We start from the raw sequence: 20,928 nt of genomic DNA on the forward strand, positions 1-20,928 counted from the left end.
GCAAAGGTAGAAAATGGCTTGAGGTTGCTCTTCCATCAAGGCAATTTTTTGGACATTTAGCAATCCGAATACAATGTACGATCAATATAGTTACGGATTTACAGTTACTGTTAAACTTACTATAACCAACTTGAAACGCATTCCGAGACCGAAGCCTTCCGAGCGAATAACTTTGGTTCAAGATATTTTGATGATTTTCAAGTTTCAAATTCTTGGGCTTTCTTCACATAAAACATATTATTCATAGAGCAACAGCACTATCGAAATATTTATGTTCAACCTTCATCAACGCACTTCAAGCAAAAGTGGTCGTAGTCGACAGCTGCCAAATAGAGTACCATTTTGTCCGCACTCACCACCCATTTCATACATTGTTAGGTTACAAACATTTTATGGTATTTTCTGGGGTAAGACCCTTGACTTTCAGTCAAGGGAACAATATTAGCGGCAGTGTATTTTTCCAACTATCTTCAAATACAAACGAACCGATAGATGTAAACGAATTCTTAGATGTAAGACTTTCGAAATTCAATGTGCAAATCTAACGAGAAATATTCAATTCACAGGTCAGTTCATGTCACCTCTATATCCCCTGCATCAATATCTTTCATGCTTCATAGTATAATTCATTTCTTTATTTACGTTCTACAACGTTCGAAAAAGTGATGATGACTTGTCGATGACGTTGAGATTGTGACCTAAAGTCCTGCACTCTCGCCTTATTTATCACATCTTTTAACGTCGATCTAATACACAGAATATGAATATTGCGCTTAACACAACATTTTTTTATGTATTGCAGATATCGATCGCATCGTTAATGTTGACCATATAATGATTCATAATATAAATAGCCAATCGAGAAATTACATGACGAATCAATTGGTAAATAGGAAAATAAACAAACAAACAAATGAATTTATGTTAAACGCATTAAGCGACACACCACCAACACCCACCCCCCATTCTTATATTAACACCACTAAAAATAGTATGGAAGCATTTTCAACAATAGCGTCACGGTGAGTTAATCAATAATTCCGAAATATTTGTAATTTCATACGCTGACCTATTATTGTGTTTATTACATATGAAGTGAAAAAAAAAGGGCAATAGACAAAACACTAGCGACTGTATATATCTGCGCCGTTTCGAATTAAAAAAAATTGAAATTTTAGCTGGCTAAAAAAAAATATTTATGTGAAATCTTAGATCACTGAATATACAATAGATTAATCATTATAAGAAAAAAGCAAAAAAAAAAAAGTTTAGACTACATTAAAAGTTTGCAATTATACCGAAGGTCAAACGAAAAAATTCGGTTGTATAAAACTCGTTTCTATTTCAAAGATTTATAACATTTGAGAAATGTAGGTACAGTCAGTAGTAATTTTTTTCTTTTCCACCATCCTGTAAAATGGAATATATAAACTACGTATGCATGACACTCTAATACATAAATAGTAATCCGTTCTGCACCTTCTTATTAATGTACTTTACTATCGTGACCTCTTACTCTCGTCAATCGTTTTTGTTTATATTATATACGGCAAAGAATTTAGATTAAGATTTCTTTTTCCTTCGTCTTTTCGGTTTCACAAAAGCACGTGTCTTCTATTCATTCCATCATTCTCCATCATATACCAAACACTGTGTGCCATGGCACTATGTTAATAAGGCGCCGTGACGCAAGTCCTAACACTGGACAATTAAAACAAACAAAAAATCCGAAGGACTATCATGGAGCCACATTAGTAAGGCGACGTGGAAGCAATTCCTAACACATTAAAGAATTTGAAGAAAAAAAAATCCTTAAAATTAGGGAATTTGTTGACTTTAACCCTATGCTTCCATCATCCAAATCGGTTAGAATTTGCCCGAGATACTAAATTGCAAACATTGGAAATTTGTATGAAAATACAGATTTTCATTTGTTTTGAAATTGATGAATATTTCCAACCTTTTTGACTTTGTTATGGTGAAACTTTTGAACTACTCGGTGGATTCGGCTGAAATTTTCAGGGTATGTCAAAGCCAATAATTTCGGAGCAATGAGCGTTTTAAGCGATTAAACTATGTGAAAATTCAGGGTTTATCGAGTCTTAGATTCTAGCCGACACGTGTTACAGGGTTTTTAGCAATTGTCGCTTATTCGGGAACTATGACCGTTTCAAATCTCTAGCCGTGTCTTCCGGCTGAGTTTAAGAGATGAACAGAATCGTACGGCAAAACCCTACTATTTAATGGAAATTCGATTGAAAAGATGATAGAATAGTCACAAAAGAACTGATATCGCCCAAAAATCACTTACAGTGGAAGTGTGATGCAGGTCCACAAATGACAGCTAAAAAGGAAAGTGTAAGTCGATAAAAGGACTTGTGTCTCACTTACACCGTAAGTGGTTTTTTGTGCTATACCAATGAGACCTACCTTCATATCAAGCAAATTTTTGAACATTTTTCTAAGCGCAATACGAATTTTCTTGTGGTTAAATAGTATATATACATATGGATAAACACGTTGAGAGAGTATAGTATAGTACCGTTCATTAACGAACTTTTATTTTTATTTCTAAACGAAATTTAAAAAATATTTTTTTTTTGTGTTTTTCTTGAAAAATCTATACCTATTAGATAACCATTATGCCAATACACCGAAATAAAACAAGTCAAAAATTATGCTCTTGCTCTCGTTATATATTAGAATATGACCAAAAAATGCGTTGCTCGTTCGTCTCCCATATATATTTGCTTATGGTTTGTCTTATTCTTTCACAATTTTTTTTATAACATTATTCGGTCGAAGAACGAAAAAAGTATAACATCCATCCACGACAATCGTCTGTACTCACAGTGAAGATAATAGACGATGACGTAGGGTATGTTATAGAAGAGAGTTGAAATTTCAACGTCAGAAAAATCAATGAATCTGTACGAAGGGGGCACAGCATACGGCTGAGATGTGTTAGTTGAATGTATCGCACTATAATATGCTTTGCGGGAAAAACAGTACTTCATGAACGTTCGGGGTGATAAGTTAAAAAGTTATATTCCGTTTCGTTTACCAGTGGTATATTGAGTCATTTTCTGTCTGAAGAAAAAGTTGTTTAACATTTCAATGTGCTAAAATTGAGTCGGAGCGATTAGTTTGTGAATGATTTTTCGTGACCAGTTATGGAATGAAATGTCTTTGAGGTGTTCAATAATTGGTGTGGTGTGTACGTGAAAGTATGACATAGAAGAACCAGTGAAAATCAATTGTGTTACATCGCCTTTTTCTGTGCTTTCGTGAAAACATACACTCAAAAGATAGTCATAATGGAGACGGAAAAGACTGTTCCGAAGGAAAATGCTAATAATGGTAAAGAACATGATAATGGTGGTGAAGAGGTTGGGTTGAAGGCAAAAATGAGTTTATTAAATGGATGTACGGTTATTGTCGGATCAATTATTGGCAGTGGCATCTTCGTATCTCCTACAGGAGTGCTCATGTATACTGGCAGTGTTAATATGGCTTTAATTGTATGGACAATATCGGGAGTTTTTTCAATGGTAAGTAATTTTTAAATTGGATTTTCCATATGTTCTGGGCATTGGAAATGGGCTAGAACAGTTCATTTACCTTCTATTCGAACAAATATTTTCCCTCATAAGCTTCGTTCCCTTTGACCTTGAAATCAAACGACAATGGAATCTCAAATTGCTGGATTGGAAAATCAAATGCTTTTAGTAAAATGTCATAAGAAATGGATCTAGTTTTCTCTATCGTTCTTTACACCAAAAAGAAATGTTTAGAAACTTGTCAAAGAAAATTTGATAAGACCACGAACAATGAAATTTATGAGAGATAACACCAATCTTAGGTAAGAACAAACACATGAATTCCAAACAATTTCATTAATTTTCTTTATTTCAAACTGTCTGATAAATGAGCTGTACTACAAGCAATTATATATTCATTTAACAGTCTGCATTGTTTATGGTCGCGTCAACTCAGTACATTTATTTTCACAAAAAATTAAATTTCAATTTGACGTTAGACCGAGTTCTTTTTCTAAAAAGAAGCACCCAATCTCAACAAAAGCTCATATCGAACCCCTATTTCCTTCAAGATGCGAGAACTGATCCACTCTGATATCTAGCAGCCATTCACAAATTACGCAAAAAAGTATGGTGAAAATATAGTAAAAATACATGAAGCGTGAGCAGTAACTTCCCCTACCCTTCGATGAGTGCGTAATTTATAAATGACCGCCTTGGCAGTCATAATAATTGTCAAACTTGCGGAATCTATGAAAATAACTAAAATTACTCCTCATTCGCAGTTCATCAAGAAAAAGCGCCAAATATCAACCGACAAGCAAATTAAGAAATTACGAAGTTAATTAATCCCATGCTTCTCTATTCAAACGATAGCAACGGGATGCATGAATAAATAATTTACCTGTTCAATATGCAAAAACTTTTAAGTTCCACCCAAACAAAAAACCTGCTCAATAAATCTAAACATTCGGTAGAAGTAAGCTTTAACCGTTTTTCTTATAGAAAATTCGAGATTTTTGTTATGTTTATCTTAATCGGTTAAGGTTCATAAAATTTGTAGAAAATTTTTGAGAAAAAATAATATTTAATAAAATACAAAGCAAGTAATAACTAAACGATGGTGATTCATTGTCCACTGTAAAGTCCAAATCGTATTTCCCCACTCGATCTATTTATGTGAAATACTCACTCATTTACACTGACAATAATGATTTATTTTTTTCCACTTTATCTCATAACGTGTTCGGCTATATTATTTGCATACGAAATTTCCGATAGTTCGTTCTTTCTGATAGCATTATCTCTAGGTAGGTATCTCTGCATTTATATTCTATTTTGAATATTAAATTTTTGAATAAATTTGCTTCTTGACCATTTGCTTCGCAGAAGTGGTGGTCAGTCTTATATCATTCGTCCATTAAATTAGTTACAAGAAACAAAATGCTTCGACCGATGTCTTTAGATTATGACTGTCTGCTATATCCAAAATAATTTGATGAAACTATAATGTATGAAACGTGCGTAAATGTCTGCAAGTAATCTACCGCCGACCGTCATATTTTCAGTATTTTCACCAAAACGTTTTTTTTTTGGTCAACAAATGAAAATTGTAAAATGTAAAAATTGAAAGGTAAATTTTTCGAAGACCAACTGGCAAACTTCCCAAAATGTTGTGACATTGTCTCTCTTCATCGTCGTCCGAAGACTTAAACAAAATAAACAAGAATCTCTGTTTGTAATAATTAATGCGAACGAACTGTTTTTTTTTCGCGGTTCGTTACATAATTCATTTCGAAAACAAAAAAATTGTTTTGGTATATTTCGATGCGATAACACACATTATTTTCTATAAATTTTAATTTGTTTATGTTTGATGTGCGTTAAATGCAGTCAAGGTTCTACATGCATAATATCCTGACTGCATTAGCGTTCTATATGAATAGTCACCCTTTTGTAATTTGAATAATCTCCAGTTTAGATGAAGCAAAAGTGTGTGTGAAATGGACGTATAAAAGATTCAAATGAGATGAAACTGTAAGTTACTCGTTCAATTCTTTTAAGAGGGCAAAACAAAAAACAAAACTTTTAACACTTACAACTGTATGTAACCAATCGGCGGTTGTATCTAAAAAGAAAACTGGTGCTGTTATCACTTAAAGTTCTTTGTAGCTTCTTATGGGGATAATAACGTGAAACACGAGTTTTCATAACTCGGATCACATTCTGAATTTCATTAGTGTGAATCATCGTACGCAAACACTAGCACAACACAACGTAGGTCGGAGGGTTGAACGTTATTGGCGGAAATTGGTTGTATGTGCATATGGATATTTGACTTAAATCGATAAAAATGCGAGGGAAAATTCTTTCCGACCGCCCGATTCATCCTGAATATTACCAGAAGATTACGTCCGTTTTTGGACATTTTTTTTGGAAAATTATCACAAATTTAGCCAGACTATGAATCACTACCGTGGGGAAATATGTATATGACTGAAAACATTCGTTCCAACACACGATTTTTCAACATTGACACCAAAAATAGTTATTTATCCAATTGAGGTGCAAAATACTTTATTAGACTTTAGATGTGTCATCGCTAGCATAATATACACATCGCTAGCCTAATAAAGTACTTTGCATCGAGTTGCATACAACGTTTTATGCCATAGAGGCGTCTAAAGTTTATACCGATTTATAATTAGTTGGCAGAAAATTAATGAAATCTGTTGTCCGTATGCACGTACTAAAAAATTACTTGTCGAAATATGATAAGAATAATATAAAATATAGAGAACAACTTTGTATAGATACATGTTTCGTGTTCCATGCCTAGCTGTTCCTGTTAATATAGAGTTTGGAATAATTTTCTCTCTTAAAAAACGTCGGGTTTTCTGTTTGGACGAAGGAATTGTAATTTCAGTATCGTTTCCGTTGAGAGAATGTTTTAATAATTATTTAAGGGATGAAGCATATTTTAAGGTGAGGTAGTCGTAGTACATTCGTCTTTGAATCAATTCACAATCAGTCTTTTAACTTTAGATAATTTTTTTTTTTCATTTTCGTAAAATAAGAATTTGCGTTAAATAGATTTCAGGGACTATTAGGGGCCATTCACAAGTTACGCACGCTCTTAAGGGGGGAGGGGGTTTGACAAAAGCGTACGCTTCATACGTTTGTGAAATTTTCTCCATACATTTTCGCGTGCAAGGGGGGAGGGGGGTCTGAAATTTCGAATTTGGTGCGTGCGTAATTTGTGAATGGCCCCTTAGAACCAAAAAAGTAAAACTGTTGAATCATCCGGTGGTCAGGATGTCAAATATAACGGCGTATAATTCACACTAATTCGTAATTCATTTTTGCTTGAGAATCAACGAACATTGAGCATTTCGACTAAAGTTATTTATTCAATGTTCATGTTAGTCTTTAGGGAATGCGTATTTAAATGAAATTGTCGTTTATATCATTACCAACGACAAAGAATCATGTTTCTATGCCATAATAAAAATGAATCGGAATTTAATTTCAAGATTAAATACACTTGCTAAGGCAAAATTCTTTAATAGCTATTTTCATAATAAGGTAGTAAATGGGATTGTTTTGCGCACTAGATGTGAGAACACATCGTGTGCGCAAAACCCCCATTTACTACCGTGTTGGGAACAAGGTTTTATCTCCTGTAATGTCATAATCACCATAAAAAACAAATTTCAAAAATCAAACTGAAACATAAACACGCCATGACGCCGTCACCCATTCATATTCCCCACAAATAAAACACACATCTAGTATACTGTCAAGAATTTGTCAATTTTCAGTGAATAAATGAGAAATTATCGAAGTTTTGCGTGAATAAATGTGAAATTATCGAAGTTAGCCGTGCACAAATGAGAAATTATCGAAATTTTCAGTTAATAAACGTACGTTCTGTGAATGACGTGTTTAAATCTAGCTCATTTTGATTCTAAAAGTGACACTCAAATTGTGAATATTATGACATTACAGGAGATAAAGCCATTTGTAGATTGGATACCTGCGATCCACCAAGGGATGAGTAATTAATATTGCTTCAAATATTTCTTCCTCCAAAATTCAAGACGCAGTTGGTTTCACAATGTAAGCTTAACGTATGGAATTTCAAACAAGGTTTTCACTTTCCTACAAGAATGTCATTAGTCGAAAGAATTCTTATTCAAATTTCTAACGATTCGATAGTAACGATCATGCCGTAATTATTTCTGCGTAAAAAGTGAAGAAAAGGCCCCATGCAGTCCCCCGTTAAACTATTTCGATTTTTTTTTTCGATCGAATTGTTTGTCCGGTTTGATGTTTACAATGTGTAAATAAAATTTTTGCTGATGGAATGATGGAACCGTAGAGAAAATGAAACAACAACTGGGTTTAAGATTAGGAAAATAATTAATAGAAATCGACATCCTGTGATTTTTTTATCGAAATAGTGGAAATTAATCGACAGGAGTTTATTTTCAATATTGAAAAGAATTATATGCAACGGTCTCACACTACGAATGTTTATGTTTGTATCCGCCAAAGGTACATTTTCTTTTAGCCACTACAGCTATAATATAAAATATAGTACTTCATTCGTTGTCAATAACATATTATGACTTGTCGTTAATTCGTAGAACTAGCCATTAAATGAATAAATCATTTGAACCAACCTTCCGTTCGAATTCTCATTAGCGAATGAAATTCCTGAATTGTACATGTTACGCTTTGCTATACATTCGGCATTGTAAAACGTGACAATAAAGAGGAAATTGACAGAAAGCCATTCCCATCGAAGAAAATTTAGATCAAATCATAACCCTTCTTCAATATTGCATTAAGATATGGAGGGAGATTGATTTTTCGTTTGCTTTCACACTTTTTCGATTTTCTTATTACGTTTTGTCGACTGGAAGCTATATCTGCTACATCATGCAACGTAACCTGTTTTATGCTATTACCTGTTATCAAAAGATTTCACAAATAAACGGCAAGTTCAGACTTATATCAACTAAAGAAACAGATCCGATAGTAAGACCGCTGATGTGTTTGCAGTCTGTGAAAAGCTAATTAAAGCTTAACTTAGTTTAGAGTTTGATGTTTGTTTGGTTTTTTTTTTGTCAGGCACTCAAAGAAAATAGAGCGTTCAGCATTCATTGTCACTGGTCCATAAAGAAAAGTTGATGTAGCTGAAGTCACCCGACTTTTTGTACCCTCTAAATTCATATAACTTCTCCTATTTTAAGGAACTTTATTTCAACAACGTCAACAATATTTAGTTGATAACAGGGTAAGCAGTAGAAACAAATTGTCGTCCACTACGCGTAATGTCAAAAGTTTGAATGTTTAAGTTGGTACCACCCAATGTAACTGGACACAATCCGTTTCGTCTTGCGTGGTAGCAAACATTGAAAATTGCCAGCTCAAATTCAGGACTTGTACCTATAAACAAACTAGAGATCGGCTTACAGAAGCCCCGCCAGTTGAAAATAGCTGAAATGCCCGATGCTCTATTCTGTGAAAGAATTGGAAAAAAGAATTATATTTTATTACTAAGAAGAAATGTAATAGAGTTTTTCCATATTCTAGTACATTCTGTCATAAAATTACTGCTGTCACTGCGCTTATTTTCATATGAACCAACTTCATATGGTGACATTTGTTCTGTAATGACACATGTGAAGTTAGTTCACATGAAAATAACGGAGAGATGAAAAGTTGGCGACTTTTCATCTCTCTGGAAAATAAACCGCAGAGAATGAAGTACTATGAAAAAGATGTGGTCTTAGGATAATCTTTTGAAAAAAACACCCTTACCGCTGTTCCAACTCCACCAATAGTACCCTGGAAAGATCTGTGGCCGCGATAATTCAAAATACCACGTCTATTCTGATCATCAAACCAGATCCATTGATGGGCTCCCATAATGCTTGAATCCCTTGTTTCAGCCATAAAAACATGCTCAAATCCATTACTTCCGAGAGCTCCAGTTCCTCTTGAATATAAATCAAACCAATTTCGAACGAAATTTGCTCGACCACTGGGCAAACCATTTTGTTGCAAAAAGGTTTCAGCTCTTCGCATCACCGGTGTATTAAAAACGGCATCAATGAACTCGTTCTGCTCTCTGGTCTGTGCTGCTGTGAATGTCTCGGCAATGTTTACGTCAGCACGGTAATGATTGAACAATGGCAAAAGTCTGGCGATGGTTGGTCGGGAGTAAGCAGCGGTGTTTACTGTCATTAATCTATCTGAAGCTAGGCCAGGACAACCAGTTCCTCTGCCCTGCGCTGCAACGGTTATTATATTGCGAACATTATTTTGATCAAGATTAAATAATTCTGCCCCAAGACTGCGAAGTTGGGCGTCTGTGACTAGAATCGAGTTGTTGGCTGCCAGAGAAGAATTCTTTAGTTAATTTCATTAAATATCAGATTATCTAACTCTAGACTTTACCGTATTCATAGTCGATTGCAGCTGCTTCCAACTGTGCAATTGCGAGAGCGAGTATGACAAAAGCTATTGCCTTGATCATTTCGTCGACTTTATTTTACTAGCAACTGCGAAGTAACTGAAGACAATTTTTTTTGTCTGAGATTCAACTACCAACACTACAATCAATAATTCCTAATCATTGCTAAGATTCGTTGATAATGATAAAGTCGTTGAAAATGTCAGTAAAAAAAAAGATTCGCTGGATGTTTTTTGATTCCGTGGATTTGACTATCTTAAGGCTGATAATAGCAGTGATGAACTCGTGAAGTTCATGATAACAAAAAAAAATCATGACTTTTAACAAAGAATGTCTCTGTTTTATCATATGTAGTGTACGTATGGATTGTACAGAATATGTTTCTTCTTCACATTGCTATGGCACATTACACACCTCTAATACTAACCAATGTCGCACCACATGTAGTATCATCATTGAATGCATGCTCATCACGTATCACTGGTGATAAAAACGGGAAATTTTATATTTTGTTTCGAGGTTAAAGATGGTTGTGCAGGTGCTTTTATTGGCGCCGCTTTGCCTTTATGTAGTAATTTTGATTGATTGGCGAAAAATGAAAGTAGCGGAAAGGGAACCATTTTTACGTGCGAATATATTCTAAAGCTTAAGTGGATTGTAATCAAGTACGCAAGCTTTTTGTGTTGTTAAGGTTAAAGCTAAAGTCTAATCCATGGATCAGAAATGGAAACAAAGAACATGGCGTTTTCTGCAGCGCTGAAAGAACTTATTCCTTTTGATAAAGTGATTATCCTGTTTTTCATTTGTAGGTCATAGGGTCTCAAATTCTTCAGGGCTTATTATTGGGAACTTAAATTATGAAAATTCAGTATAATTCTAATTCTAGTACAATTCTTTGGAATTTTTAGAATTTTTGAGAGTTTAAATTCCGTTTTTTTTACAAGACAAAGGCAGTTTGAAAAGCTTCACTTTTTTTACTCCTGTTCAGTCCTTGTTCCATTTCCTCCTTTCTCCGCTTTGTTGACAGTTTTTTTTATAGAAAACCAACCTGCGAGTCGTATCTTCCAAAATTCTACGACACTGTTTCGCTGATAAGATTATATTTTCGGCACTATCTCCGAAGCCAGGTTAACCAGGAAAAAAAATATTGGAACATGACTTTCAAATAAATTAAAATATTTTTGGATTTTTTATTCTCTAGAAACTTTCTAGGCCCCTCACAACGTCAACCACTTAATGTATTCCTTTTCCGTGGCTATTGGTCAGCGACTGTTATCATATTGCAGCGGTTCACCGCTTGCATATGTTTTTACACGTCGACGGAAATTGCATTATATCGGTCATTCCGACGCGTCCGATCAATCGAGCAAGTCATATATCGTAAGCAAATTTGATTGAATAAATTTATTGTTAAGGACTTATCCTTGAGTTTCATTTGACGGAGACTAACTCCGCAATATTATAGTTCATTCATACTATTACCGAGGGAAAAATACATAGAAAACATTTTTCTTGATTTTCATAGCTTCACATGTCACAGCTCTGTCGATGTAATTAATTTCTTATTCTCGTGCTGAAATTGTTGCGAAAATTTGAGACGAACATAAGTAAGTATTTCTAATCTGACATGCAAAGAAAAGCTAATCCATTCAGTTTGACATTGTCTCGGACATTGTATTTTATACAATTCGCTCGTGAATGGCTAATTCGTTGCTATGGAAAAATCCGACAACATTTTTTTTTGATTCAATAATAAGGAGCAATAAAAATTAATTGTTCTATACTGGGGAATCAACGTTCATAATGGGAAGAACAAAATTTGTTTTCTTCTTCTTTTTCTTCATTGTTATTTTTAATACGCTGGATTAGATGTTTCCGAGATGCGTTTATTTATTTCTCGTATTGTACTGATATGGTGCGATATTGTAATGTTAAAATGTATATAGGTCTTTGTATCCATGCTATGTAGCAGCCTCTTTATACTCATGATAAAAAAAAAATTGGCATTCATAAAACGAAAAGCCGATCGAAGTCAAATAAAACATAATCCATTTAGGTTTCATATTCGGGCTTCCCGTCTTTATAATTTGGAATTTGTTGAAATAAACCAACGAAAATAACCACAGGGTAAAATGTAAATATTTATGTAAACTTATACCTCCTCGTCATGTTTTGTAGTTTAAATAGTACAAAGAAAATATGAAAAAATCATTGACTAAATGAGTTATGTTGCGTAATAATCGGATTTGAAAGAAGAATAAATCACCAAATATTAAAAGAAGAAAGAAGCATAAAGTTACTATCCCGGACTATTTTGAAGTTGAGTTAAGCATATGGATACAGACCTTTTCTGGTAATAGTAGTTTATCACATTGGACAAGTAAACTAGTCATGACAGAATTAGTTTCAATGTGCGCAAATACTATATATCCAACGAGTGCCGAAAATGTTCCGAAAATTCCTGAGTTTTTGTTTCTCTTAAATCTTAAAAAACAGTGGTGCTAATTCTTCGGGGGCGACGGGGCGAATACCACCCATGACAAACCAAGAATTCTATAAATTCGTAGGGTTTTCTAATATATGTGCTCTTTGCCCTCCACCTCATGGACCCCTTATGACGAAATCTAAATTCGGCGCCTCTGTTATAAATATCATTCAAATGAATTCGACTCAGTTCCAAAATATAAAAAACAACTAAAAAGGCCATAACCAACATAGGCACTTCTATTTATTGCTGTATTGCTTAAAATAGGACCTGGTGTGAGTATTTGTTAAAATAGCCGAACGAGGCGGAGTGAGTGGAATAATCTTTATATGAGATCACCAAATAGCGTATTCACTCAGACAAGTATACTCGCGACTTACTTATATTGCTTACTTAAATACTGTAAGCAAACTGCAGCAACACCTGAATCAAGGGATGAACGCAAGTTAACATGGCTTTACAGGGAATCTCTTTGTTATAGATTCTCTGGTTTATTGAATATTGTGGGATTAGACCGAAGAATGACCGAATAAAATAAGTATCGAGCAAATACTGCACTACAAAATTTACATGCGAAATGGAGACCTAATCGATCGATGTTTTACATTTTTCGTAGTCTTGATAAAATTACTCAGAATAATTGAAAAACTGTTGATGTGGTAATTCTACAATATGGTTAACGACCATGTTCGATGTGTAAAAAATGTTAATTAACAGTAAAACACACTCGATATTGACAAGATTTTTTTCCTATGTGAGCTTTGTGCAATTAATCAAATGCAAAAAAGTTAGTTGTAATTTAGTGATTCAGCGATAATTAATGCTAAATCGCAGCCATAAAAACTGTTAATGTTGCATGTGAACACTTTCCTTCTAACTTACCGTTGAGGGAATATATTCGAAAAACAATTCATTGAAAGAGCATAACTAATTGGTTGAAAAAACATATATTTCGTAGATTAATTTCTTGTCAAGCATTTTTCTTGGTTTTATAATATTCGATGTAATTGAATGGTAACCATGACATAATTGTTAAATGAACTGGTTGTCACACAGCTCAGAGGTGGATGATAATTTATTCGAATGCTAAACTTTTGTTGATTGATAAAATTTGAAGACATTTTGTGGTTAAAAAGATCTGATATCTGGTCAGGCGGCGCATTGCGCAAAGCGTTCTATGCCCAATCTGTGTATTGCATTTTTGATCTTGATTAAAGAAAAATACAAGTTTTACTCTAATCTAATCATGTCTATGCATTTCTGTTAAGGTTACGTCAGATAACGGTATTTTTAGGCAACTACTCTCGATGAACTTTCGCTGGTTATAGCGTTACAGTTTATTAAACGTGTAGAGTCTACATTGTAGACCACATATTTCGTTCAGCTCTCTATAACTACGTTGATTAAGGTAGCAAAAATGAAACGTAATCTTTGCATTTTACATGTAAAATTAGAAATTAGCCAGCAGTGTATGATTCTACAAACGAACGAAGGAATAAGATTATATTATGACAGCATAAAAACGAAGTTGCATTAAACAAATGAACTAATGGGATGTTATCTTTTGTCGTCTTAAATAACTAAAGAGATAATGATGGTTATGTGCAGTGCGCACAATTAGAAAATCGCATCAATTCGTATTAAACCGAAAATCCGTTTTTATCATTGTTCGACTATTTCATCCAATTTTTATTGACTAAAATATCGTGTCCCATTTCCTTCTACTTTATATTAAAGCAAACTATATCCAGAACCCATCAATAAAATGATTCGCAAAAGAAACTTTCTCTTGCAGCTATTTTCTTAAATTTATTGTCTCGTTCAACCTTATTAAACGAAAATAAATTCAATTTCAGATTGGCGCTTATTGCTATGCTGAACTGGGCACTATGATCACTAAATCCGGTGCAGATTATGTAAGCATATCATTTACAGACCCGAACGAGCATTTATCGTTCACTAAAAACCATTTACTTCAACCGAAACAAAATATCTTACACTAGGCCTACATCATGGAAACGTTCGGTCCATTCATGGCATTTATTCGACTTTGGATTGAATGCATGATTGTGCGGCCTTGTTCGCAAGCAATTGTTGCGCTTACATTCAGTACCTATGTGATGAAACCATTTTTTCCCGATTGTACACCGCCAGAAGATTCAGCTAGAATGTTGGCCGTTTGTTGCATTTGTAAGGCAAATTCAGAATTTTTTTTAATGCGGACAGAGTAAATGAAAACATTGAATGGTTTCAGTGGTGCTAACATTTATAAACTGTTGGGACGTGAAATGGGCCACTCATGTCCAGGACATCTTCACCTATGCAAAATTACTTGCATTGTTTTTGATCATTGGAGTGGGAGCTTATCTTTTATGCATGGGTAAGGATCCAAACTTTAAAATAATTCATTTTTGTCTGCTACAAACGGTAAGCATATCGTTATGTAATCATTGAATCTGCTACTTCTTTTGTTTATCGCTATCGATTTGTTACGAATAGTCTTTTATTTCATTTGATAATCTTTTAGAAATGGCAGGTGTATTGCCGCATTAGCAGGCGTCTGATAATACTTATTTTCTACGAAAAGTAGGATTTCCCTTTGTCTTTATTGCGAAAAACGTTGTATACAACTCGATGATTAGGCACTAGATGTGTAGATTGTCGCTCGAGGCCGAGTGTGACAATACAGATAGTAAAGAAGCATTTGTCACTCGGTTGTATAAATAACTATTATGACATCGAGTGCGAAGTGTTTTATTAGGCTCTAGATGTGTAATTACATAATACACACAGTGAGCTTAATAAAGTACATCGTACCTAGATTCATACAACGTTTTATGCCACAGAGGCATCACCGCAGGTCATTGTTTATTCACGAAGTTGCCTTCGATAACAGAGTAGTCGCTTCTCTCCAGGTACGCTAGCAAAAACTCATTTCTAGTTGACTACTCCGAAATATTTATTTCGGAATATTGCTGACACAGTTGTTTGTAATCATCGCATACATTGCATTCTATCTCGTCAAGGTCGTAGAAGTAAAAGTATCGAATCCAGAAAAGTCTTACCAGCATTCGATTTCTTGTGCACGATGGCTAATGGTTTTGTTTATATCGTGTGGCAGCGTTTTCGATGCTAGTTCCACAACCTTACACTTGGATCGAAATTAATAGTAAGATTGCGGACATTCCGATTTTGTTGTAAGATCCATACTTTGGAATGCCATACAATCACATGAACTGCATATTACATGCATGCACTTTACGGTATAATCCAGAAGTTACGCTCTGCTATTATATTTGATAAACTAAAACAGAGAAATTGAATCAATTTACTTGATATAAATTATTGCTTATCTCCACATGGACAAACTGTACGTTAGAAATTGATCTGCTGCACAATATTGTGTGCATACAACTGATGTGCAGGGGCATTGAGGTTAACATATTAAAATTCATTCGATTTCATATAGTAAACAAGTTAGTATAACTGAACGATAAGATCGTCTCTGTTTAGCAATTTTTGCTTCAGTAAACAGATTTACTATTTGAACAAAAAAAAGTCGAAAAATCAATGCTAAATTTAGACTTTTTGCTTCAATAAACAAAAATTAAAATTCGTCCAATCGGAAATACAATTGACCGTTTAAATTTGAATGGTATCAGCAATCAGCATTGAAATAGCGAAATTACAATAAAAGTTTAATTGCTTAGCAAAAACATTTGTCAAAAAATATTGTCACTTAACACGTTGGACTTGATTTTACGCCAAATTCAACTGAATCGAATGTCAATCCATTATTGCGACCATTTCTACTTGGCACAATGTGATTTCTAAAAAAAATCGTTGCTCGAGTAAATTGTCTATTTTGTGATTAGTTTTTCATGGCACAAAAGACTTTGTAATTTCTTTGAACTTTTTTTTTTCTTTAACAACAAGAAAATGGAGATTTGGAATTTATTAGAGAATTGTTAGCACAAAATCTAAAATTAATTTCTGTTTTCAAACGGTATTAGTGCATGGCAATTTTTTTGGTAATTCTTTGCCCTAACTACATTAACTACATTACGGTGAAGTTTCCACCAAAAATTGGTCGAATTAAGTTTGTCATTTTTTAGAATCGAGCAATTTTAAATCGCCCAAAATTTGGTTGAAATTTCACCGTAATCTTAACTACAGAGAAATAAACTCCCTCAAAATTATGCACTAATTTCTTGTGAGAAAATAAGGACGTAAATTTTGTTATTTTATCACTCCACTTATTACACATGTGATAGTCACGTTATTATACACTGGCGTAATATAAGTGATGGCCACTCGCAAAGTAGCAAGGTCTTTGTGATTTTCAAAAAATTGGAATTTAAACCCTGAGAAATGTGTAGCTGCCTCAAAATAAGGAGGGATCGGTCAAAAATAGTTTAAAAAAAGAGGAACTTCCGACATTGTCTAAAAACATACGAACGTCGATATAAGAAAGTGGACAATGACAAAAAATATTTCTCAGCTGGAAACGCCATGAGATTTTTTACATGTCTATTTATGTTATAAACATCTCAATATTGTAGTTGTTAACTCATCGGTTTTCCACTACACGATTGAGTTGTCAGTATGAGGGAGGGTACAAAAATCAGTGAGTGCTGATCCTAAGACAAAGTTAAATATATTGTGGAGGTTCTGCCTTCGTCAGAAACAAAAAATGGAATAGAAACTTGGGCCATCTGTTGTGAGATACACGTTCTAACACAGAAGCTTGTGCTGAATTAGCAACAACTGAACATATCCAGCTGGTCGACAAAGACAATACCTTTGTATTGAAAACAATTCAAAGGCAAGCTACATACATACGTTGAGGTCATCTATGTGCGCACATAACACGTATGACTGTAGTAAACTCATTGTTTAGAATGGGTTTCACAACAGATGACCCGAGTTTCTATTCCATTTTATGGTTTTAACGAAGAAAGGTGGCGGTCGGCATCATGGCATACATGACATTACCTCCACACCATATTTACCTTGCCTAAAACTGCGACTACTTTCGCTCCTAGTACATCATTGATGGCACGAGATTTGTTGCCTCAGCTTGGCACTTACAAATTAAAATATTTCAATTATAAAGGATTAGGGGGTTAGTAATTGACGAGAGTTTCTGATTTCTCCATATGAAAATACATGCAAAATTCACAAAAAACTAGTAAACCACGAAACAGAAAATGTGTCGGTTTTCAAAATTCCGCGAGTGTACTAATTTTCTTGAAATTGTCTGTCCAATTGTAACGAACATTTGTAATAATTAATTCAGAGTATACAACACCATTTGCAACTTTTTCATGACTAATTTCTAGCTATAATTAATTACTGGCTTGAACTTGAACTCTGATAACGACATTCCGGTAAAAAAGATTGAGTGGGGAAATTCATGACAGACTTCAATCACTTTAGTTTTAAAATATGGAAAGGGCATTGACGGTGCGTGACCCTTCAATGACCCCAATGAATAGTGTATCAAAAATTCCTGAGTAATTTTTTTTTCTTGTGACGGCAAACTGTAGCAAATGTTTGCCGTCACAAGAATTCTACAAGGAAATGACTTTTAGCCGTCGGATAAGACCAAACAATTTGAATCCAAATAATTCTATTCATTCCACTTGTAGAACGTATTGGACTGAAATGGTAGGATCTACTGACATTTCGTGAGGGACTATGAATGACCCTAATCTAGCTATTAAAGTTTACATTTCAATTTAGAATTGCCTTGATTCTAAAATATATTTTTTTAAATTTTTAGGAAATGTAAAATATTTCACATTTGAAAATACAAAAACGGAAGTAACATCACTGGCACTGTCATTTTATTCTGGCCTATTTGCATACAACGGATGGTAATATAATCGAAGAATCATTGGTACGCCAATCAAAATTGCCAACTAAAATAATTTTGATTTGAAGGAACTACCTCAATTTTATAATCGAAGAGCTTCAAAACCCAGTAAAAAATTTACCTCGAGCCATTGCCATCTCTTGCACGTTAGTTACAGTTGTGTACGTGTTCGCAAATGTCTCGTTCTACACCATCTTGTCGCCGGACGAAGTTTTGGGAAGTTCAGCGGTTGCAGTTACATTCGCTGAACGAGCTTTTGGAATGTTTGCATGGACGATTCCAGGTATTCAAGAAAAAATGTTTTTCTTTGCATTACTAAGACTAAATGACCATTACAACTTGCAGTCTTTGTGGCTCTATCAACATTCGGTGCTGTCAACGGTATTTTATTAACGAGCTCTCGTCTATTTTATGCCGGAGCATGTGAAGGTCAAATGCCCGAAATTCTGACAATGATTCAAATAAATCGATACACACCAACGCCAGCCGTTTTAGCCATGGCATTGCTCTCAATGCTTTACTTAACTGTATCCGATATATTTGCATTGATCAACTACGTTGGTTTCGCTACTTGGGTAAGATTATCACAACCATTGATTGAAAGCATTTTTCGTTACAAACGGTAATTTCAGTTGAGTATCGGTGTAGCGGTTCTGTGTTTGCCATGGCTACGATGGGCCCAACCGAATCTTCCCAGACCGATCAGAGTTCCAATGGTATTTCCTATAATTTACTTACTGGCATCGTTGTTTGTCACTATTGTACCGATGTACGCCAGTCCAGTGGAAACGGGCTATGGTGTTCTGATGATTTTGTCCAGTGTTCCTGTTTATGGCGTTTGTATTGCTTGGAAAAACAAGCCGAAATGGTTCAGACATGGCATGCGTGAGTGTTTCAATCCGATACAGTTGAGCCGTTTGTTGGCATTGAGTGATTTTACTGACTTTTTCTCTGGTTTCAGTTGCGTTGACGCGATTTTTACAAAAAATGTTAATGGTCCTTGGTAAGACTAAGAGTACCCAAGTGTAAGATATAATCAAGCACACGATAAATTGAGCTGTTACAAATGGACAATAATTTATGAATAGAAATTTAATTTTTGTTAGTTTATAGTTTTGTGTAAGTTTTTACGATTTTATTTCGATTTAATTTTCCTTCTTTTGAAAAAAAAAATGTAGAGCTATGTTAAGCATTTGTTTTAAGATTAAATCGACCAAAGGAGACCATCAATTGATCGACACAAGTTACCATAAACAGGTGTGTGCGTAAAAAAAAAATTTGGCGACAAGAAATTTGGTTTCGACTTGATACTCGTCAAACCAGTCGTTACATACATTAACATAAATTAATATCAAATCGAACCGTGAACGAGTCAATTTTATATTTTGATTTAACGGGATAAGACATCTTTCGTTTTAGTTTTCGAGCGTTGGCGCCTGCTGGTTTGATCAGCTTACCACCTTAAATTTTTGTGTAGAAACGATCTGAGAGTTTACTTCTCGGAGTCGTGAGCAGATCATGTCGATTTAGTGTTTTTTTTTAATTTCGTTTCGTGTCGGCATAGACTTCAATTTAGTTCATACAGGAGGTGCTATTGGATCCATGTGACTATAAATTTTCATCCTACGAATTTTAGTCGGAGATGAGTAGTAGTGATGAGTACACAATTCATGGAAAATGCGTTGCTATTAAAACAAGCAAATATCATAGCAGGAAGTGTGGAAATTTGGGTTTCGGTTCATTCGTTCGCTCAAAACTTCTGAGGCGCATTTACGGTGTCAGTTTTATTTATTTGAAATTGTTGAACATCTTTCAGTTGTTTTCCACCAACAGAGAGTCAAATGGTGTGATATTAGAGCTCATCTTCGGTTCAGTTTGTTCATTAATTTTTGCCAATGGTAAACTATGCATTTAGATTCTCAGTATTTGATAACTGATGACTTCATCGAACCAATTTTTAATTAGAACTTATGTAACGTAACACCTGAATTAATAAAAAAAAAATGGATGATGAAGCGGGTGTAGGATCGTAGAATGAAAGACAAGCAACATATCCACCAGTAACAAAAATATGACTATAAACTATATATACTCCAGCCATAATGTGTAGCGTATAATCATAAATTTTAAATGTAGTTTGTAAGAAAATTTGGAACAGAAATTGTTTTTAAGGAAACTGTACAATCGAAATCAAACAAACATTTTTAAAGCCACACATAAAATGTGAATTTTAAAAAAGAGCCACTTTTTACATGCATAGAAATGGTGTGGTTTTACGCACAGGATGTGAGATTGTTGATACGAGCCGTGAACGATCTTAACAACACTTCAGGTGCGTAAAACATTATTTCGATACGCGTATCGGCATTTGTTGTACTTTGATATCAAAATCGCCAAAAACATATTTAGTGTTTCGTCAAAGTCACACACGAGTGCACATTCCATAAAATTCTTGAAACAATCCAAAAAAAATACTTAAAATTCATACGAACTTTTTAAGAATTTTTAAGAATTAAATTCATAAAAATAAACCTTGCCAGTG

At 34.3% G+C, this 20,928-nt stretch overlaps 2 protein-coding genes across 2 annotated transcripts; one reads left to right on the forward strand and one right to left on the reverse strand.

Annotated features, from left to right (window-relative positions):
- Positions 1-2,968: 2,968 nt before the first annotated feature.
- LOC119069216 (Y+L amino acid transporter 2) lies at positions 2,969-20,390 on the forward strand. Its single transcript, XM_037173192.1, has 9 exons — positions 2,969-3,551; positions 14,365-14,424; positions 14,512-14,698; positions 14,763-14,888; positions 18,294-18,387; positions 18,455-18,669; positions 18,732-18,961; positions 19,019-19,271; positions 19,348-20,390. Exons 1-9 carry the CDS (start codon positions 3,318-3,320, stop codon positions 19,413-19,415), a joined length of 1,467 nt encoding a protein of 488 aa, XP_037029087.1. The 5' UTR covers positions 2,969-3,317; the 3' UTR covers positions 19,416-20,390.
- On the reverse strand, positions 8,773-10,166 carry LOC119069250 (poly(U)-specific endoribonuclease homolog). The gene is made up of 3 exons (XM_037173304.1): positions 10,008-10,166; positions 9,369-9,943; positions 8,773-9,066 (listed from the first exon to the last, which is right to left on the reverse strand). Exons 1-3 carry the CDS (start codon positions 10,084-10,086, stop codon positions 8,827-8,829), a joined length of 894 nt encoding a protein of 297 aa, XP_037029199.1. The 5' UTR covers positions 10,087-10,166; the 3' UTR covers positions 8,773-8,826.
- Positions 20,391-20,928: the final 538 nt, after the last annotated feature.

This window comes from Bradysia coprophila, assembly GCF_014529535.1.
Source record: "Bradysia coprophila strain Holo2 chromosome X unlocalized genomic scaffold, BU_Bcop_v1 contig_26, whole genome shotgun sequence".
Taxonomy (NCBI): Eukaryota; Metazoa; Arthropoda; class Insecta; order Diptera; family Sciaridae; genus Bradysia; species Bradysia coprophila.